This window comes from Somniosus microcephalus, chromosome 15 (assembly GCF_052327205.1).
Source record: "Somniosus microcephalus isolate GS21.2 chromosome 15, FLI_Smic_1.0, whole genome shotgun sequence".
Classification (NCBI taxonomy): domain Eukaryota; kingdom Metazoa; phylum Chordata; class Chondrichthyes; order Squaliformes; family Somniosidae; genus Somniosus; species Somniosus microcephalus.
The window spans coordinates 122,496,985-122,519,009 of record NC_141001.1 but is presented as its reverse complement, the minus strand read 5'-3'; the positions used below and the strand labels follow the sequence as shown (position 1 = coordinate 122,519,009).

Here is a 22,025-nt window from a genome sequence, read left to right as displayed (position 1 = left end):
TGCTGTACTGAGGGAGTGCTGCACTGTCGGAGGTGCTGTATTGAGGGAGTGCTGCACTGTCAGAGGTGCTGTACTGAGGGAGTGCTGCACTGTCGGAGGTGCCATCTTTCAGATGAGACATTAAACTGAGGCCCCGCCAGCCCTCTCAGGTAAACGTAAAAGATCCCGTGGCACTATTCGAAGAAGAGCAGGGGAGTTCTCCCCGGTGTCCTGACCAATATTTACTTCAACCAACACCAGTAAAACAGATGATCTGGTCATTATCACATTGCTGTTTGTGGCAACTTGCTGTGTGCATATTGGCTGCCGTGTTTCCTACATTCCAACAGTGACTATAAAGTGCTTTGGGACATCCTGAGGTTGTGAAAGATGTTGTAGAAATACAAGTCCCTTCATTTATTTTCCATGTTCTTTAATGCCCTTGCTTCACAAGTAAGGATCTCTCTCCCTTTTAACCATCTCATTTGATTCTCCATTTTGTCTGCCCGGGCAATGTGTCCCACCATCTCGAAGACGGTTGTCTGGATTCCCTTTTAACCAGTTTAGCTCCAATTCATAGAATCTGCCCCCCGTGTTGTGGATTCCCCTGCTCGAGGGAGGAATCATCCCTCGATCGACCCAGTCTCTGCCCTTCATTCCTCTAAACACCGCGACCAGCTCACCCCTTAACCGCCTCACCTCTAGTGAGTTTACCGTTCAATCCACTCAGCCTGCTTCTCATTCCAACCCTCTCTCCCCTAATTCACCGAGTAATGATCTGTCAGGATGGAACCTTACCCCAAGGCATTCTATTCCTAACCAGCAGTTTATGTTTCCAGCTCATTCTTACACGCATCTCAAGTGACACATGAATCATGTATCAGGGTCGCCAGGAACTGTGTGGGTTGGGCTCATCTTTCCAGGTCACAACTGCCTTCAGGATCTTCATTGATCAGTAGCCCGGACGACTACAAGCATGTCCCTGAGGGGATCGCCCAGCGCTACCCTGGCTGTTTGGACCTCTGCGAGAAAGCCGGTGCCCGAGTGTGGCTCCACGCGCAAGATAATCTCCGTGAGCGGCGGTACTTTGAACGGTAATGCCCTGCCTCACGCTTCCCCTTGGCCAGGGCAGCAGCAGGCAGGAGCAGGACACTTCCTGAGCAGCCCCATCTGCTGGCAGTCGAGCCTAGTGCAGGGCCGGGGGCTGAGAGGCGCAGCGCGCCCAGCGAGCGCTCTGTGCCCTGGGGGAAATCTCTCCCGCTTCCACCAACTGCAGGGAGATCTTGTCCGCAAAAGGAAGGTAAGTCTCCGCTTGCCTCTGCTGATCGAGGGATCCACATTGAGGTATTTTCGCTGGATTAGTGAGGGGTTCATGTTATTTAGAGACTTGGGAAACTGCTTTTATTTCCTAGACCTGAGAACATTAATTTAATGACCTTCTAAAGGCCTCCAAGATTATGATTGGTCCTGATGAGACAAATACTGAGACAGTGTATCCACTGGTCAGTGAGATAGTAAAAATTTTAAAGGGACCGCACACCTAAATAAAAATTAGAGGGAACATTGACAACAACAACAACAGCTGGCATTTATATAGAGCCTTTAACCTAGTAAAACGTCCCAAGGCACTTCACAGAAGCGTTCTCGAACAAAATTTGACGCCGAGCCACCGAAGGAGATGTTAGGACAGATGAACAGAAGCTTGGTCAAAGAGGAAGGTCTTAAAGGAGGAGAAAGGTGTTTAGGGAGGGAATTCAAGCTTAGGACCCAGGCAGCTGAAGGCACGGCCGCCAATGGTGGAGCGATTAAAATCAGGGATGCACAAGAGGCCGGAGTTGGAGGAGCGCAGAGATCTGGGAGGGTTGTGGGGCTGAAGGAGATTACGGAGATAGGGAGGGGGCGAGGCCGTGGAGAGATTTGAACACAAGGATGTGAATTTTTAAATTGAGGCATTGTTTAACCGGGAGCCAATGTAGGTCAGCGAGCACAGGGGGTGATGGGTGAATGGGACTTGGTGTGAGTTAGGACACAGGGCAGTGAGCACAGGGGGTGATGGGTGAACGGGACTGGGTGTGAGTTAGGACACGGGGCAGTGAGCACAGGGGGTGATGATGGGTGAACGGGACTGGGTGTGAGTTAGGACACGGGGCAGTGAGCACAGGGGGTGATGGGTGAATGGGACTTGGTGTGAGTTAGGACACGGGGCAGTGAGCACAGGGGGTGATGGGTGAACGGGACTGGGTGCGAGTTAGGACACGGGGCAGTGAGCACGGGGTGATGGGTGAACGGGACTGGGTGTGAGTTAGGACACGGGGCAGTGAGCACAGGGGGTGATGGGTGAACGGGACTGGGTGTGAGTTAGGACACGGGGCAGTGAGCACAGGGGGTGATGGGTGAACGGGACTGGGTGTGAGTTAGGACACGGGGCAGTGAGCACAGGGGGTGATGGGTGAACGGGACTGGGTGTGAGTTAGGACACGGGGCAGTGAGCACAGGGGCTGATGGGTGAACGGGACTCGGTGTGAGTTAGGACACGGGGCAGTGAGCACAGGGGGTGATGGGTGAACGGGACTGGGTGTGAGTTAGGACACGGGGCAGCGAGCGCAGGGGGGTGATGGGTGAACGGGACTGGGTGTGAGTTAGGACACGGGGCAGCGAGCGCAGGGGTGATGGGTGAACGGGACTGGGTGTGAGTTAGGACACGGGGCAGTGAGCACAGGGGGTGATGGGTGAACGGGGCTGGGTGTGAGTTAGGACACGGGGCAGTGAGCACAGGGGGTGATGGGTGAACGGGACTTGGTGTGAGTTGGGACACGGGGCAGTGAGCACAGGGGGTGATGGGTGAACGGGACTTGGTGTGAGTTGGGACACGGGGCAGTGAGCACAGGGGGTGATGGGTGAACGGGACTGGGTGTGAGTGACGACACGGGGCAGTGAGCACAGGGGGTGATGGGTGAACGGGACTGGGTGTGAGTTAGGACACGGGGCAGTGAGCACAGGGGGTGATGGGTGAATGGGACTGGGTGTGAGTTAGGACACGGGGCAGTGAGCACGGGGGCTGATGGGTGAACGGGACTGGGTGTGAGTTAGGACATGGGGCAGTGAGCACAGGGGGTGATGGGTGAACAGGACTGGGTGCGAGTTAGGACACGGGGCAGTGAGCACAGCGGGTGACGGGTGAACGGGACTGGGTGCGAGTTAGGACACGGGGCAGCGAGCACAGGGGGTGACGGGTGAACGGGACTGGGTGTGGGTTAGGACACGGGGCAGTGAGCACAGGGGGTGATGGGTGAACGGGACTGGGTGTGAGTTAGGACACGGGGTAGTGAGCACAGGGGGTGATGGGTGAACGGGACTGGGTGTGAGTTAGGACACGGGGTAGTGAGCACAGGGGGTGATGGGTGAACGGGACTGGGTGCGAGTTAGGACACAGGGCAGTGAGCACAGGGGGTGATGGGTGAACGGGACTGGGTGCGAATTAGGACACGGGGCAGTGAGCACAGGGGGTGATGGGTGAACGGGACTGGGTGCGAGTTAGGACACGGGGCAGTGAGCACAGGGGGCGATGGGTGAACGGGACTGGGTGTGAGTTAGGACACGGGGCAGTGAGCACAGGGGGCGATGGGTGAACGGGACTGGGTGTGAGTTAGGACACGGGGCAATGAGCACAGGGGGATGATGGGTGAACGGGACTGGGTGTGAGTTAGGACACGGGGCAGTGAGCACAGGGGGTGATGGGTGAACGGGACTGGGTGTGAGTTAGGACACGGGGCAATGAGCACAGGGGGTGATGGGTGAACGGGACTTGGTGCGAGTTAGGACACGGGGCAGTGAGCATGGGGGTGATGGGTGAACGGGACTGGGTGCGAGTTAGGACACGGGGCAGTGAGCACAGGGGGATGATGGGTGAACGGGACTTGGTACGAGTTAGGACACGGGGCAGTGAGCACAGGGGGTGATGGGTGAACGGGACTGGGTGTGAGTTAGGACACAGGGCAGTGAGCACAGGGGGTGATGGGTGAACGGGACTGGGTGCGAGTTAGGACACGGGGCAGTGAGCACAGGGGGTGATGGGTGAACGGGACTGGGTGCGAGTTAGGACACGGGGCAGCCGAGTTTTGGAAGAGCTGAAGTTAAGGTAGGGTGGAATGTGGGAGGCCAGACAGGAGTGCGTTGGAATAGTCAAGTCTAGAGATAACAAAGGCATGGATGAGGGTTTCAGCAGCGGATGAGCTGAGGCAAGGGGCGGAGACGGGCGATGTTACGGAGGTGGAAATAGGCGGTCTTTAGTTATGCCGCGGATATGTGGTCGGAAGCTCATCTCGGGGTCAAACACGACCAAGGTTGCGAACAGTCTGGCTCAGCTTCCAGTAGTTGCCAGGGATGGAGTCGGTGGCGAGGGAACAGTTTGTGGCGAGGACCAAAGACAATGGCTTCGGTCTTCCCAGTATTTAGTTGGAGGAAATTTCTGCTCATCCAGAACTGGATGTCGGACAAGCAGTCTGACAATTTAGAGACTGTGGAGGGGTCGAGAGAAGTGGTGGTGAGGTAGAGCTGGGTGTGATCAGCGTACATGTGGAAACTGACGCTGTGTTTTTGGATGATGTCACCAAGGGGCAACATGTAGATGAGAAATAGGAGGGGCCAAGGATAGATCCTTGGGGGACCCCAGAGGTAACAATGTGGGAGCGGGAAGAGAAGCCATTGCAGGTGATTCTCTGGCTACGATTAGATAGATAAGAATGGAACCAGGCGAGTGCAGTCCCACCCAGCTGGACGATGGTGGAGAGGCGTTGGAGGAGGATGGAGTGGTCAACTGTGTCAAAGGCTGCAGACAGGTCAAGAAGGACGAGGAGGGATAGTTCACCTTTGTCACAGTCACAAAGGATGCCATTTGTGACTTTGATGAGAGCCGTTTCGGTACTGTGGCAAGGGCGGAAACCTGATTGGAGGGAATCAAACATGGAATTGCGGGAAAGATGGGCATAGATTTGGGAGGTGACAACACGTACAAGGACTTTGGAGAGGAAAGGGAGGTTGGAGATGGGGCGGTAGTTTGCAAGGACAGAGGGGTCAAGGGTGGGTTTTTTTGAGGAGAGGGGTGATGACAGTAGATTTGAAGGGGGGTGGATAGTACCCGAGGAGAGAGAACTGTTAGCAACATCAGCTAACATGGGGTCAGGGAGAGAAGTTGGGTGGTCAGTAGTTTTATGGGAATACATAGAAGATAGGAGCAGGAGTAGGCCATTTGGCCCCTCGAGCCTGCTCCGCCATTCAATGCGATCACGGCTGATCATCCAAATTCAGTACCCGGTCCCTGCTTTCTCCCCATATCCCTTGATCCTTAGCCTTAAGAAATATATCTAACTCCTTCTTGAATATATTTAATGAATTGACCTCTACTGCCTTCTGTGGTAGAGAATTCCACAGGTTCACCACTCTCTGGGTGAAGAAATTCCTCCTCATCTCTGTCCTAAGTGGCTTACCCCTTATCCTTAGGGGTAAGGGAGCGAGGGAGCAGGAGGTGGGTCTCATGGACAAGGTGAGCGTGGAGAGAGCACGATGGGAGATGGGATAGAATCTAGAGAAAGTTGTGAGTTCAGGGCTAGGGCAGCGGGGAACATTAGAGGAAGTTTGACCTGGTAGGCTAGGGGAAGGGAGGGAAGCGACAGAGGCAGCTGACCAGATGGTCTCAATCTTTGTGACAAAAAGGTCCATGAGCTCCTCACACTTATTATTGGAGGTGAGGGTGCAACGTCCTGAGGTCGTGAAAGGCGCAATAGAAATGCCAGTCTGTCTGTCTTTCCTTTCCTTCTGATCTATCTCCCTTTTAAACACCTGCAGTAGTTATGCACTTATGGGCAATGTGTCCCACCTTCTCTCAGCCCTTTGTGTGAAGACGTTTGTCTGGATTCCCTTTTAACCAGTTTAGCTCCAATTCATAGAATCTGCCCCCCGTGTTGTGGATCCCCCTGCTCGAGGGAGGAATCATCCCTCAATCGACCCAGTCTCTGCCCTTCATTCCTCTAAACACCGCGACCAGCTCACCCCTTAACCGCCTCACCTCTAGTGAGTTTACCGTTCAATCCACTCAGCCTGCTTCTCATTCCAACCCTCTCTCCCCTACTTCATCGAGTAATGATCTGTCAGGATGGAACCTTATCCCAAGGCATTCTGTTCCTAACCAGCAGTTTAAGTTTCCAGCTCATTCCTACACGCATCTCAAGTGACACATGAATCATGTATCAGGGTTGCTAGAATCTGTACATTGGGTTGGGTTGAATGAGTCATTTGAGCAAGAAGTAGCCTAGTGGTTATGTCACTGGACTGGTAATCCTGAGGCCTGGACTAATGATCCATGAGACATAAGTTCAAATCCCACCACGGCAGCTGGGGAATTTAAATTCAGTTAATTAAATAAATCTGGAATAAAAAGCTAGTATCAGTAATGGTGACCATGAAACTATCGGATTGTCGTAAAACCCCAACTGGTTCACTGATGTCCTTTAGGAACAGGAGGAGGCCATTCAGCCCCTCGAGCCTGTTCCGCCATTCAATGAGACCATGGCTGATCTGCGACCTAACTCCATCTACCCGCCTTTGGCCCATATCCATTAATACCTTTGGTTAACAAAAAGCTATCAATCTCAGATTTAAAATTAACAATTGATCTAGCATCAATTGCTGTTTGCGGAAGAGAGTTCCAAACTTCTACCACCCTTTGTGTGTAGAAGTGTTTCCTAATTTCACTCCTGAAAGGTCTGGCTCTAATTTTTAGACTCTGCCCCCTAGTCCGAGACGCCCCAACCAGCGGAAATAGTTTCTCTCTATCCACCCTGTCTGTTCCCTTAATAACTTGAAAACTTCGATCAGATCACCCCTTAACCTTCTAAATTCTCAGGAATACAACCCTAGTTTGTGTAATCTCTCCTCGTAACTTAACCCTTGGAGTCCGGGTATGATTCTGGTAAACCTACGCTGCACTCCCGCCAAGGCCAATATATCCTTCCTAAGGTGCGGTGCCCAGAACTGCTCCCAGTGCTCCAGGTGTGGTCTAACCAGGGTTTTGTACAGCTGCAGCATAACTTCTACCCCCTTAATTGCCCTCTGAAATGGCCTCGCAAGCCACTCAGTTGTACAAGGTGGCAACTAGGGATGGGCAATAAATGCCGGCCTTGCCAGCGACGCCCGCATCCTGTGAATAAAAAAATAATTGCAAATGTCTGAATAATGGGTGTGTAAATGGCAATGGATAGCGTGGAGGTTGGTTTATTAATGTTTGAGGGTCAGGGACAGATGTTACAGAGCCTTCCCTTTCAGAGAGGACATGGTCGCTGGCCAAGGCCGGCATTTATTGCCCATCCCTAGTTGCCCTTGAGAAGGTGGTGGTGGGCCGCCTTCTTGAACTGGGAGCGGGTTTGGTACAAACTGAGTGTCTCGCTCGGCCATTTCAGAGGGGCAGTTCAGAGTCAACCACCTCAGTGTGGGACTGGAGTCACATATAAGCCCAGACCAGGTAAGGACGGCAGGTTTTCTTCCCTAAAGGACATCAGTGAACCAGATGGGATTTTACGCCAATCCGATAGTCTCATGGTCACTTTTGCTGATCCCAGATGGCTAAATGTAGCGACATGGTTCTCCCTAGTGGCAGAAATTTCGATGTGGGAGTTCTGTTTATGGTCTGACTGTATTTTTGATTTTATATGTTGTTTTTAAATTTGGCTGTGAGCATGGGAAAGGAATGAGTAAGGCAGTGAGGGCAGAGTAGGATGAGTGAGGAGGTCACAGCACCTAAATAAAGAAAAGCAATAGGGACAGAATGAAACAGTTGAGAGAAAGGGACGGAATTTACTGGGGAAATGTCGGCAAGTTTAACGGCGCTCGCCGTTATTAGTGTGTAAATAACCCGGCAACTTGTGGTGAGGGAGAGACACCCCGTGGGTTGCGAATCGCCACAAATTGCTGGACGATTTGCCTCGCGGAAACGGCAGCTCGCCCTCAACCACCTCGAGAGTTTCAGGAAATTGCTGCATTTGCACATTAATTACCCATTAAACTCACGGCAGAAAGTTAGGGCTGGTACTTAACAGCGTAAGGACACTTTTAATGAGGAGATTTATGTTCCTGCAACGCCACTCAACCTCTCCGGCCCAGAAAGTGAACAATTTAATCGGTGGAGTCTCATTCCTACAGGTAGTAAATTGTTCTTAGAGGTTTTTAAAATTTAAATTTAAAATGTTTTAATTTTGTTCTTTTTTTTCCTTTCTGTCTCTTTTTCTCTCTCTCTCTCTCTCTCTCTCTAAATCCAATCTTTCCCTCTCTTTATTTCTCTTTCTGTACCTGATCTGACTCAAATTCACCCGATTTCCTTCTCCGTCGTTCCTCTGTTTCTTTCTCAAAATTGAAAACAATTGCAAGGATATGGGGAAAGAGCTGGCACAGACTCGATGGGCCGAATGGCCTCCTCCTGTGCTGTACTATTCTATGATTCTATGAATCCTGAAATCTCGTTGGCCGAGGAGATAGACTGTGGCTCCCGTCGTTCACCGAGGTCCCAGATGCCCCGTTATCAGAAACAGAAGATAGGAGCAGGAATAGGCCATTCGGCCCCTCGAGCCTGCTCCGCCATTTAATGACATTATGGCTGATCATCCAAACTCAGTACCTTGTCCCTGCTTTCTCCCCATATCCCTTGATCCCTTTAGCCTTAAGAAATATATCTACAGTAACTCCTTCTTGAATATATTTAATGAATTGGCCTCAACTGCCCTGTGTGGTAGAGAATTCCACAGGTTCACCACTCTCTGGGTAAAGAAATCCCTCCTCATCTCAGTCCTAAATGGCTTACCCCTTATCCTTAGACTGTGACCCCTGGTTCTGTACTCCCCCGCCATCGGGAACATCCTTCCTGCATCTAGTCTGTCTGGTCCTGTTAGAATTTTATAAGTTTCAATGAGATCCCCTCTCATTCTTCTAAACTCCAGCGAGTATAAGCCCAATCGACCCAATCTCTCCTCATACGTCATTCCTGCCATCCCAGGTATCAGTCTGGTGACTTCCAGCAAGTTACGGCGCAAATTATATTCGAGCTGAAGAGTGAGGGAAACAGTCTAACTAGCGGGGCAGCGAGATGTCCCACTCCAGCCAATTCTGGGCCATAGTCTGTTTCGAAGTGTACATTAAGAGAATGATCCATCGCAACTGCTCCAACCTCGCCTTTCACTTTTTGGCCGTGCCGACTCACCTGGTCTCTCGTTGGATTTCTCACTAACAATCTTCCCGAGGAGCTAGCGTCCACCACGGGCGCATGACTCGTGTTACGAGGTTAAGCTAAGGCAGACAATTCATTTCTAGTAACGATGCATTTTGGAAATTCAGAAGATATTGTTGTTAAGGGAATTCTAACTTGTCCATCAACCCAAGATCTGGTCTAGATTCTGATGGAGCTTTTCTAACATGCTGGTAATAAATGATTGTTTTCTTTCTGAAGCCATGGTTTGTGCCCAATGTTTCTTTAGGAGAAAGACCCCATTAAGATAAAAATAAAATTAAACCTTGTGGAGATAAAAGGGCATTTCATCAAACTAAAGTGTAAAATCACGTTGCACCTCTTTGCTCCGACGTATTCCGTTTATCGTCAGGAATGCGAGGAGCTGAAACAGACCAACAATTGGCTGGCCAAGGAATTGCACACGGAAAGAGTTCTGCTCCGATCCGAGAGTGAACGGACCATGAGAAACCTGAGAGTCTTAAATCAGGAATTGCACGCTACGGTCAAAGAGGTATGTAACCCGGACGCGTCTCCGATGCCCCTCCACCCCGTCCTTGGCAAGGCCGCGACTCACTGTAGAATTGGGTGAGATCCTGGCGATCGCAGACGGGGCCTCATTAATTTTAAATCGGAGATTAATGGATTTCTGTTAACCAAAGGTATTAAGGGATATGGGCCAAAGGCGGGTAGATGGAGTTAGGTCGCAGATCAGCCATGATCTGATTGAATGGCGGAACAGGCTCGAGGGGCTGAATGGCCTCCTCCTGTTCCTGTGTTCCTATCAGTGAAGGTAGCTATGACACGTGGGGGGTGGGGGGGTGGTTGTAATTTTAACCAAACGCACGCGGTGGGATACTGAGGCCAGCGGATCGACTGCCCGTTTTACACCCCACCCAGTTTTACTTTCCCCACTGTTAGATCTTCCGTGGCATTGCTCGCGGTTAGTGCCGGGCCTGGAGAGCATCCTCTGGTGCTTACCATCATCCCACCGCCGCCTAAGTAATTAGGAAGGCAAATGGAATGTTGGCCTTTATTGCTAGGGGGATGGAGTATAAAAGCAGGGAAATCTTACTACAACTGTACAGGGCGTTGGTGAGACCACATCTGGAGTACTGCGTACAGTTTTGGTTTCCTTATTTAAGGAGGGATATACTTGCATTGGAGGCAGTTCAGAGACGATTCACTCAGCTGATTCCGGAGATGAAGGGGTTGTCTTATGAGGAAAGGTTGAGCCGGTTGGGCCTATACTCATTGGAGTTTAGAAGAATGAGAGGGGATCTTATTGAAACATATAAGATTCTGAGGGGGCTCGACAGGGTAGATGCAGAGAGGATGTTTCCCCTCGTGGGGGAATCTAGAACTAGGGGGCATAGTTTCAGAATAAGGGGTCACCCTTTTAAATCGGAGATGAGGAATTTCTTCTCTGAGGGTTGTGAATCTTTGGAAAACTCTACCCCTGAGAGCTGTGGAAGCTGAGTCATTAAATATATTTAAGGCTGAGATAGACAGATTTTTGAGCTACAAAGGAGTCAAGGGTTATGGGGAGCGGGCAGGAAAGTGGAGTTGAGGCTAAGCTCAGATCAGCCATGATCTGATTGAATGGTGGAGCAGGCTCGAGGGGCCGAATGGCCGACTCCTGCTCCTATTTCTTATGTTCTTATGTAAAGGGACCAGCAATTCCACCCCCCTCACCCGGGACTGTCCGGCTCACTAACACCGTGACTAACAAACTCACCAACTTCAGAAAACGCAAGGTGCAGCAACCCAGTCTGCTCGTCTGAGGCTTAAAGGAGAAAAAAATAAAAGGTTCACATCTCAGCCGCGCCTTCGCCAATCTCCGAGATACGTCCCGAAGCCTTTCGCAACCAATGAAGCGCAGTCACTGTTGTTACGTAGACAAAACATGGCAGCCGCGTTGTGCACAGCAAGATCCCACGCCTGGCAGCGCGAGAGAGAGAAAGAGAGAGAATATCCAGTAAATCTCCTGTTTTAGTGATGTTGGTTGAGGGATAAATATTGGCCCCAGGACGACAGGGAGAACTCCCCTGCTCTTCTTCGAAATAGTGGCCGTGGGATATTACACATTTACCTGGGATGGGCAGGCGGGGCCTCGGTTTAACGTCTCATCTGAAAGTGTTTCTTGAGTGTGATATTTAAGTGTCGTATCGATCACAAATTTAAATCAATGACACTTTCCGCAGCAAGCTATCCCCTGAGAAGGCGAATACTGAGAGATGGTTGCCACTGGTTGGTGAATCAGTAACAAGGGGCACAGACTGAGGGTCCTCACTGGGAGACTGAAGGCGGGAGTTTGAGGACAAGTTTTCTCACCGGAGGTTATTGGAACAGGGGATGGTTTATCACAGTGGGGAGGGGGGTGATCGAGGCGGAAACTAGAACTTTACTTAAAAGGGAATTGGATAAGTATTTAAAAAGGATACAGGGAAAGGGAAGGGAATTGGGATTAGACCAGACAGCACTAGTTGAAGGGCTAGCACCGACACAGGCACGATGGGCCGACTGGCCTCTCTGTTGTTTCATGGGCCATTCCCCTTCAAATCTCTGCAGCTGCAGTTTTTGAACTGGCCACCGGGTGGTGGTCACGAGCAGCCTGGAGTGACTTTCCCTTTAAATCATTCTGTTCTCCTCCTTCAGGGAACTCACCTTCGCCCAAGACACAATCCCCATCCCTACCCACGCCACCCCACGCCTCACGAAATAACTGTCTGAGGGTCAGTACTGAGGGAGCGCTGCACTGTCGGAGGGGCAGTACTGAGGGAGCGCTGCACTGTCGGAGGGGCAGTACTGAGGGAGTGCTGCACTGTCGGAGGGGCAGTACTGAGGGAGCGCCGCACTGTCGGAGGGGCAGTACTGAGGGAGCGCTGCACTGTCGGAGGGGCAGTACTGAGGGAGTGCTGCACTGTCGGAGGGGCAGTACTGAGGGAGTGCTGCACTGTCGGAGGGGCAGTACTGAGGGAGTGCTGCACTGTCGGAGGGGCAGTACTGAGGGAGTGCTGCACTGTCAGAGGGGCAGTACTGAGGGAGTGCTGCACTGTCGGAGGGGCAGTGCTGAGGGAGTGCTGCACTGTCGGAGGGTCAGTACTGAGGGAGCGCCGCACTGTCGGAGGGGCAGTACTGAGGGAGTGCTGCACTGTCAGAGGGGCAGTACTGAGGGAGTGCTGCACTGTCGGAGGGGCAGTACTGAGGGAGTGCTGCACTGTCAGAGGGGCAGTACTGAGGGAGTGCTGCACTGTCGGAGGGGCAGTACTGAGGGAGTGCTGCACTGTCGGAGGGGCAGTACTGAGGGAGCGCCGCACTGTCGGAGGGGCAGTACTGAGGGAGTGCTGCACTGTCGGAGGGGCAGTACTGAGGGAGCGCCGCACTCCCGGAGGGGCAGTACTGGGGGAGTGCTGCACTGTCGGAGGGGCAGTACTGAGGGAGCGCTGCACTGTCGGAGGGGCAGTACTGAGGGAGCGCTGCACTGTCGGAGGGGCAGTACTGAGGGAGCGCCGCACTGTCGGAGGGGCAGTACTGAGGGAGCGCCGCACTGTCGGAGGGGCAGTACTGAGGGAGCGCTGCACTGTCGGAGGGGCAGTACTGAGGGAGTGCTGCACTGTCGGAGGGGCAGTACTGAGGGAGCGCTGCACTGTCGGAGGGGCAGTACTGAGGGAGCGCCGCACTCCCGGAGGGGCAGTACTGAGGGAGCGCTGCACTGTCGGAGGGGGCGAGGTGGTGGAACAGGATCGATGGACCAGCTGCTCTTTGTTTCTGGGTATATTATTGACTCTGTCGGCCATGCATTCAACCTCTCTTCCCTCAACCCCCACCTCCTTCTTCCCTATCCCTCTGCCCCTCTCCTCCAACACCCTTCCCCCTCTTCCTCCCTCCCCATCCCTGTTTCCCCCTCACCCCTCGCATCTCTCTCCCTCTCCTCCCCGTCCCCTCTCCTCCTCTCCCTTCGCCCCTTCTCCCCCTCTCCCTCGCTCCCTCTCCCTCCCCTTCCCTCTCTCCCCCTCCCCTCTCTCTCCTCTCCCCTTCTCTCCCTCTCCCCTTCTCCTCCTCTCCCCCTCTCCCTCTCTCCCTCTCCCCCTCCCTCTCTCCCCCCCTCCCCTCCCCCTCACTCTCTCCCCCCTCTCTCTCCCTCCCCCTCTCTCCTCATCTCCCCCTCTCCATCTCTCCCTCTCCCCCTCCCTCTCTCCCCCCTCCCTCTCTCCCCCTCCCCCTCTCTCCTCATCTCCCCCCTCTCTCTCTCCCCTCCCCCTCTCCCTGTAGCTGAGGCTGAGGACCTCGGAGGTGCAGGAAAGGGCAGTGCGCTCGGCGAGGCTGGAAAGGGAAGCTGCCACTAGCCGTGAGGAGGCAGACTGCGCTCGGAGACTGGCTGAATCGCAAGAACAGGAGGTGCGAGAGGAGAGAAACAAACTGCAAGCTCTGAACATCAGACTCCAGGAGGAGATTGGGAATCTTCAGGATAAGGTAAAGAGCGGCCCCCTCGGGTAAAAAGCCTTCCTGCCATTTTTGCCCCAAGCCCCATCCACACAGGTCTGGGGCAGGAGTGGCCACCTTCCCCCCGATCCCCCTCAGCACTAATTCCCTGGGGTTCGGTCTTTTCAAACACCCCCAAACATCACAGGTAGTCTCGGGGAGAGCGCAGCAGATGGCGGACTTTGAGATTTGTTAAACGGCACAAAGTGAAGTCAGTGCTAACGAAGGTTTTCTCTCTTTTGAAAAAATAAGAACATTTTGGGTTTTATGAATGAGGAATAGAAGATTTAATGATGAATTTGCACAAAACACTGCTTAGGCCACAGTTAGAGACTGTGGGCGGTTTGGGCCCCATTCGAGAAAGGACATTAAAACCACAGAGAGCGGATGGTGTAGATTCACCGGATGTGAAACTAGAGTTCTGAGGAGAGATTGGAAATAGAATCATAGAATGGTCACAGCACAGAAGGAGGCCATTCGGCCCGTCGAGCCTGTGCCGGCTCTCTGCAAGAGCACTTCAGCTAGTCCCACTCCCCCGCCCTTTCCCCGTAGTCCTGCAATTTTTTTCCTTCAAGTACTTATCCAATTCCCTTTTGAAAGCCGTGATTGAATCTGCCTCCACCACCCTTTCAGGCAGCGCATTCCAGATGCTAACCACTCGCTGCGTAAAAATGTTTCTCCTCATGTCGCCTTTGGTTCTTTTGCCAATCACCTTAAATCTGTGTCCTCTGGTTCTCGACCCTTCCACCAATGGGAACAGTTTCTCTCTCTCTACTCTGTCCAGACCCCTCATGATTTTGAACACCTCTATCAAATCTCCTCTCAACCTTCTCTGCTCCAAGGAGAACAACCCCAGCTTCTCCAGTCTATCCACGTAACTGAAGACACTGGGACTGTTCCCACTGGAGCAGAGTCGGCTGAGAGGAGATTAATCGATGTTTTAAAATTAGGAAGTGTTTTAATAGAGTAAAGAGGGAGTGACTGGACTCTCTCTCCTCCCGCTCTCCCTCTCCCCATCGCCTTCACCTCTGGCTGGGGAGTCAGGGACAAGGGGCCATCAATTTCAAGTTGTCACTCAGAGAGTGAGGTGATAGGTTCGGAGAAATGTCTTTACACAGAGGGATGTTGGAGCTTGGAATGCTTTACCACAGGGAGTGGCTGAGACACCGACTGATGTAAAAAGACGACTGAGTGCTTGGTTTGAGTATAAAACAAGGCTTTAATCAACTGTTTCACAACCATGAGATTCTAGTTACATCACTAGTTCCTGGTTACAGAAACATCCTGAGCAAGCTGGGCCCACGCCCGAGTATTTATACTCCTTGGACGGCGCCACCAGATGGCCGCCCAGTGTTATTTCATGAGTCATGATAAGATTCATGACACCGGCCATTGCAGCTTTAAAACGAAAAACTAAATTGATACAAAACTTTGGGGAGAGAGTGGGGCAGTGGGATTAGTTTGGGATTGATACAGGGCTATGGGGAGAGAGCGGGGCAGTGGGATTAGTTTGGGATTGATACAGGGCTATGGGGAGAGAGCGGGGCAGTGGGATTAGTTTGGGATTGATACAGGGCTATGGGGAGAGAGCGGGGCAGTGGGATTAGTTTGGGATTGATACAGGGCTATGGGGAGAGAGCGGGGCAGTGGGATTAGTTTGGGATTGTTCTAGCAAAGAGCCGGCACAGACACGATGGACCGAATGGCCTCCTTCTGTGCTTTAACCCTCTGTGCTCTGTGGCTCCAACAAAATTAAATAATTTGGTCCATCCAGCCTGTTTGGTTACCATGGCAGCTGTATCTCCTTAATCCAAATCCCTGCCTTTGCTCCATATCCCTTAATGCTCTTAGTCACAAGCATGTATCTATCGCCTTTTAAACTCCTCATTTGGCTCCTCGTGTTTAATTCTCTCCATGGCCTCGCCCCTCCCTATCTCTGTAACCTCCTCCAGCCTCCCCCCGCCCCCCCCCCCCCCCCCCGCAGATCTCTGCGCTCCGACGACTCCGGCCTCTTGTGAATCCCCGATTTTAATCGCTCCACCATTGGTGGCCATCTAGAAGGCCCTGGGGTTTCCTGCTTAAATCCCTCCACCTCGCCAATTCCCTCTCCTGCTACAAGACGCTCCTTAAAACCTCCCTCTTTGGACAAACTTTCGGTCACCTGCCCTAATATCTCCTTATGTGGCTTGGTGTCAAATTTTGTCTGATAATCGCACCTGTGAAGTGCCTTGAGCTGCTTCAGCACGTTAAAGGCGCTGTATAAATGCAAGTTGTTGTTGTTTCACCTTTGACCTTATCAGACTGTTGTTCCTCTTTGTTTGAAGGAATTATTTTTGTGGATTTACTGATAATCAGCTTAGCTCCAATTTTAGCATCCTGCTCTGGATTTCCACGTTGGAGGGAAGAGTTATTCCCTTTCTACCCTGTCGAACCACCTCATTATTTTAAACAGATCTTATGTCCAAGGATTACAACTCAAGTTTGACCACTCTCTCCACATTACTCAATCTCTTCATAACAACCTAAGAATTAGGAGCAGGACTCGGCCACACGGCCCCTCGAGCCTGCTCCGCCATTCAATAAGATCATGGCTGATCTTCGACCTCAACTCCACTTTCCCGCCCGATCCCCATATCCCTCGATTCCCCTAGAGTCCAAAAATCTATCGATCTCTGTCTTGAATATACTCAACGACTGAGCCTCCACAGCCCTCTGGGGCAGAGAATTCCAAAGATTCACCACCCTCTGAGTGAAGAAATTCCTCCTCATTTCGGTCTTAAATGGCCGACCCCTTATCCTGAGACTGTGCCCCCGAGTTCTAGACTCTCCAGCCAGGGGAAACAATCTCTCAGCATCTACCCTGTCAATCCCCCTCAGAATCTTGTATGTTTCAATGAGACCACCTCTCATTCTTCTAAACTCCAGAGAGTATCGGCCCAATCTCTCATCCTAGGACAACCCTCTCATCCTAGGGACCAGTCGGGACCAGTCCCAGGAATCGTCCGGCTGAATTGCCACCAACATTCTCTCTTTGCTTACTATTGGCTCCCAACACTCATGCATCATGGTTACATCAAGATAAGAAGGACCCCTTTTGCCTTTAAGGAGTATACGCTTGTTTCGTCATCATTAAGTACCTCCTTAAACAGATTGCACTGTTGGTCAGTTACTTTACTGACTATTCCAGCCAATCCCTTCCACATCCCTTCAATAAAAGAAATGAATGACTTGTATTTCTCCAGCATCTTTCACCACCTCAGGACGTCCCAAAGTGCTTCACAGCCAATGAGATACTTTTTGAAGTGTGGTCAAATCAAATCAAATCAAATCAACTTTATTGTCATTGTTAGTGCACAAGTGCAGTACAATGAAATGTAGGCTTGCGGCTCCCGAGAGTGTACATTTAGATTAAGACATTTAAACATTCAACATACATTTGGCTTGTAATACATTAACATAAACCTAACCATAATAAAGTGCATTGGCAGATGTGCAGGCTTTAGAGTTTATTTGTGGAGTTCAGTAGGATGACAGCCCTGGGAAAGAAGCTGTTCCTAAATCTGGTCGTTCGGGTGCGAATGCATCTGTAGCATCTCCCAGCTGGCAGGAGGGCGAACAGACTGTGGCTGGGGTGGGTAGGGTCTTTGATGATGGTCCGTGACCTCCATAAACAGCGTTTCTGGTATATGTGCTCTATGGTCGGTAGCCGGGTGCCGGTAATGCGTTGGGCAGTTTTGACTACCCGCTGCAGGGCTTTCCGGTCATAGTAGCTACAGCTGCCATACCATACTGTGATACAGTTCGTCAGGATGCTCTCTATTGTGCAGCGGTAAAAGTTAGAGAGGATCAGGGGTGACAGGTTACATCCCTTCAGCCTCCTTAAGAAATATAGGCGCTGCTGGGCCTTCTTCACCAGAGAGGAGGTGTTGAGGGACCAGGAGAGGTCTTCTGTGATGTGGACTCCGAGGAACTTAAAGCTGTCCACCCTTTCCACCACAGCCCCATTAATGTGGATGGGGGTGTGACTTCCGCCTTTAGACTTCCTGAAGCCCACAATGATTTCTTTGGTTTTCTTGATGTTGAGGGCCAGGTTGTTATCGGCGCACCACTTCACGAGATGCTGGACCTCCTCCCTGTAGGCTGACTCATCGTTGTTGGTGATCTGGCCTACTACCATGGTATCATCCGCAAACTTGATGATGGTGTTGGAACCATGAACAGCCACACAGTCGTGGGTGAAGAGGGAGTAGAGGAGGGGGCTCAGCACACATCCTTGTGGGGCCCCCGTGTTCAGGGTTGGGGGGGGAGGTGTGGTTACCTAATTTGACAGACTGGGGTCTGTTTGTTAGGAAGTCCAGGGTCCAGTTGCAGAGGGAAGTGTTCAGGCCAAGAGTTTGGAGTTTGGTGGCCCGCTTGTTGGGGATGATAGTGTTGAATGCTGAGCTGTAGCCTATGAACAGCATTCTGATGTAGGTCTCCTTACCATCTAAGTGATTCAGTGCCGAGTGTAGAGCAGTTGTGATTGCATCCTCCGTTGATCTGTTTGCACAATAGGCAAACTGTTGTAATGTGCGAAACGTGGCAGCCAATTTACACACAGTAAGATCCCACAAACAGCAATGTGATAATGACCAGATAATCTGTTTTTGTGATGTTGATTGAGGGATAAATATTGGCCAGGACACCGGGGAGAACTCCCCTGCTCTTCTTCGAAATAGTGGCCATCGGATCTTTTACATCCACCTGAGAGCAGATGGAACCTTGGCTTAACGTCTCATCCGAAAAACGGCACCTCCGACAGTGTAGCGCTCCCCCAGTACTGCCCCTCTGACAGTGCGGCACTCCCTCAGTACTGCACCTCCGACAGTGCAGCACTCCCTCAGCACTGCCCCTCCGACAGTGCGGCACTCCCTCAGTACTGACCCTCCGACAGTGCAGCGCTCCCTCAGTACTGCCCCTCCGACAGTGCAGCGCTCCCTCAGTACTGCCCCTCCGACAGTGCAGCGCTCCCTCAGTACTGCCCCTCCGACAGTGCAGCGCTCCCTCAGTACTGCCCCTCCGACAGTGCGGCGCTCCCTCAGTACTGCCCCTCCGACAGTGCGGCGCTCCCTCAGTACTGCCCCTCCGACAGTGCGGCGCTCCCTCAGTACTGCCTCTCTGACAGTGCGGCGCTCCCTCAGTACTGCCCCTCTGACAGTGCGGCGCTCCCTCAGTACTGCCCCTCCGACAGTGCAGCACTCCCTCAGTACTGCCCCTCCGACAGTGCAGCGCTCCCTCAGTACTGCCCCTCCGACAGTGCGGCGCTACCCTCAGTACTGCCTCTCTGACAGTGCGGCGCTCCCTCAGTACTGCCCCTCCGACAGTGCGGCGCTCCCTCAGTACTGCCCCTCCGACAGTGCGGCACTCCCTCAGTACCGACACTGGGAGTGTCAGCCTAGATTTTTGTGCTCAAGTCTCTGGAGTGGGACTTGTACCCGCGACCTTCTGACTCGGAGGCGAGAGAAAGTGCTGCCCACTGAGCCACGGCTGACACTTTACCAAATCCAAACCCTTGGTTTTTGGGACCCTCATTTCCCCCCTTCAAGCCTGACCTCAAGGTCCCGATTCCCAAAACGCCGCCAGATTGCTCAATATTTTGGTTAATTTCTCATGACTAAATGGAGCTAAATATGATCTTTAGCTAACAGACAGGCAGCATCGGCTGACACTGACAGAGGAGAATTACTTTGAAAGCAAAACAAAGTTGGAGCGGAGTACAAGGGAAAACCAGCTGAGGTTGGAAGAGATCAGGAACTCGGAGCGCGAGCGGGATGAAGAGAGACTTCGGACCAAGGAGCTGATGGAAGAAGTTTCTAAACTCAAAGACAAGTACGAGTTTTTCTGTTCCTTCCTATTTGTGCGAGTAAATATCCTTCTCCTCATTACTGGTGATTTCAAACTCCCCCCAGCCCCTCTCCTCACTCTGCACATTCATTCCCTCACACACACACCGAGGCCTCATCAGCTCTGATCGGTGATCGCGCCACTTCCTTATCTCCCCCGATTCTGCTCCAAATCCTGCTCCAGCCATGAGAAATCTACTTCCAGCTCCCTCACCAATTCAAATCGCTTTATTGGCATGATAAGTTACATCTTATGTTGCCAAAGCATCAAAATACATTTATGGTTTAGCACATAAGCACATAAACTCCCCCTCCTCCCTTTCTCCCTCCCCCTGTTTCCCCCTCCTCTCCCTCTCCCCCTCTCGTCCTTCTCCCCCTCTCCTCCTTCTCCCCTCTCCTCCTTCTCCCCCTCTCCTCCCTCTCCCCCTCTCCTCCTTCTCCTCCCTCTCCCCTTCTCCTCCTTCTCCCCCTCTCCTCCTTCTCCCCCTCTCCTCCCTCTCCCCTCTCCTCCTTCTCCTCCCTCTCCCCTTCTCCTCCTTCTCCCCCTCTCCTCCCTCTCCCCCTCTCCTCCTTCTCCTCCTCTCCCCTTCTCCTCCTCTCCTCCTTCTCCCCCTCTCCCCTCTCCTCCCTCTCCTCCCTCTTCCCTTCTCCTCCTTCTCCTCCTTCTCCCCCTCTCCTCCCTCTCCCCCTCTCCTCCTTCTCCTCCCTCTCCTCCCTCTCCCCCTCTCCTCCCTCTCCTCCTCTCCTCCTTCTCCTCCCTCTCCCCTTCTCCCCTCTCCTCCTTCTCCCCCTCTCCTCCTTCTCCCCCTCTCCTCCCTCTCCCCCCTCTCCTCTGTCTCCTCCCATTACCCCCTCTCCTCTCTCTCTCCCTGTCTCCCCTCTGACCTCTCGTCGCCATATCACACTCCCAGCTTCCTGGCCTTTGACCAGGATATATTGTTCCTTTGTCTCCGAGTCTCCTCATCACCATTCAGTCTCCACATTCACTGATTCCCCTCCCCCCATACAACGCCCAGCATCCTAGAGTCTTAAAAGAGGTGGCTGCAGAGATAGTGGATGCATTGGTTGTAATCTACCAAAATTCCCTGGATTCTGGAGAGGTCCCGCAAATGTAACGCCCCTATTTAAGAAAAGAGGGAGACAGAAAGCAGGCAACTATCGACCAGTTAGTCTAATAGCTGTCATTGGGAAAATGCTGGAGTCCATCATTAAGGAAGTGCTAGCAGGGCATTTGGAAAATCCTAATATAGTCAAGCAGAGTCAGCATGGTTTTATGAAAGGGAAATCATGTTTGACAAATTTGCTGGAGTTCTTTGAGGATGTAACGAGCAGGGTGGATAAAGGGGAACCAGTAGATGTGGTGTATTTGGAATTCCAGAAGGCATTCGATAAGGTGCCACATAAAAGGTTACTGCACAAGATAAGAGCTCACGGGGTTGGGGAAATATATTATGTTCGGTATTGCGCCCTCAGATGTGAGGACATCAGGCTTCAGCACGATTCTCACATGGTCCAATCGTCTGCTGCCAGGTCTTGCTCGACAATAAATAATAAACTGGCACCAGTGACCGTGAGGCTGTCGGATTGTTGTAAAAACGCAACGGGTTCACTGACGTCCCTTTCGGGAGGGAAACCCGCCATCCTTACCCGGTCTGGGCCTACATGTGACTCCAGTCCCACCTCAAGGTAGTTGACTCTTCACAACTCTTTGAAATGGCAGAGCAAGACAACCTGTTGTGTCAACACCCTCCCTAACAGCACTTTCACCACACGGACTCCAGCGGCTCAAGAAGGCAGCTCACCACCTTCTCAAGGGCAACTAGGGAATCAAACCCAAGGCCTTCTGTGTGGCTTAGTACAAAACCATCAGTTCTTGCACCCATCGAGGCAAACTCAGCGAAAAAAATCAGACTTTATATTTATGTGGCCGTCTTTCGGATGAGACGATAAACCGAGATCCCAGGGCACTATTTCGAAGAAGAGCAGGGGAGTTCTCCCCAGTGTCCTGGGGCCAATATTTATCCCTCAACCAACATCACTGAAGCAGATTATCTGGTCATTATCCTTATCTGAGGAAGGATGTTCTTGCCATGGAAGGAGTGCAGCGAAGATTCACCAGACTGATACCTGGGATGGCAGGAATGACGTATGAGGAAAGATTGGGTCGATTAGGCTTATACTCGCTGAAGTTTAGAAGAATGAGAGGGGATCTCATTGAAACTTATAAAATTCTAACAGGACTAGATGCAGGAAGGATGTTCCCGATGGCAGGGGAGTCCAGAACCAGGGGTCACAGTCTAAGGATAAGGGGTAAGCCATTTAGGACAGAGATGAGGAGGAATTTCTTCACCCAGAGAGTGGTGAACCTGTGGAATTCTCTACCACACAGGGCAGTTGAGGCCAATTCATTA

The 22,025-nt window shown here is 52.0% G+C and overlaps 1 protein-coding gene across 1 annotated transcript in view; it reads left to right on the top strand.

Moving 5' to 3' along the window:
- The first annotated feature begins 955 nt into the window (after positions 1-955).
- The window catches only part of LOC147107200 (uncharacterized), a 33,247-nt gene continuing 12,177 nt past the window's right edge, over positions 956-22,025 (top strand). Inside the window, exons 1-4 of the mRNA XM_086007544.1 lie at positions 956-1,279; positions 9,498-9,761; positions 13,523-13,723; positions 19,413-19,600. Of these exons, the coding sequence (XP_085863670.1) occupies positions 956-1,279; positions 9,498-9,761; positions 13,523-13,723; positions 19,413-19,600 (977 nt within the window). The remainder of the gene's footprint in view (positions 1,280-9,497; positions 9,762-13,522; positions 13,724-19,412; positions 19,601-22,025) is intronic.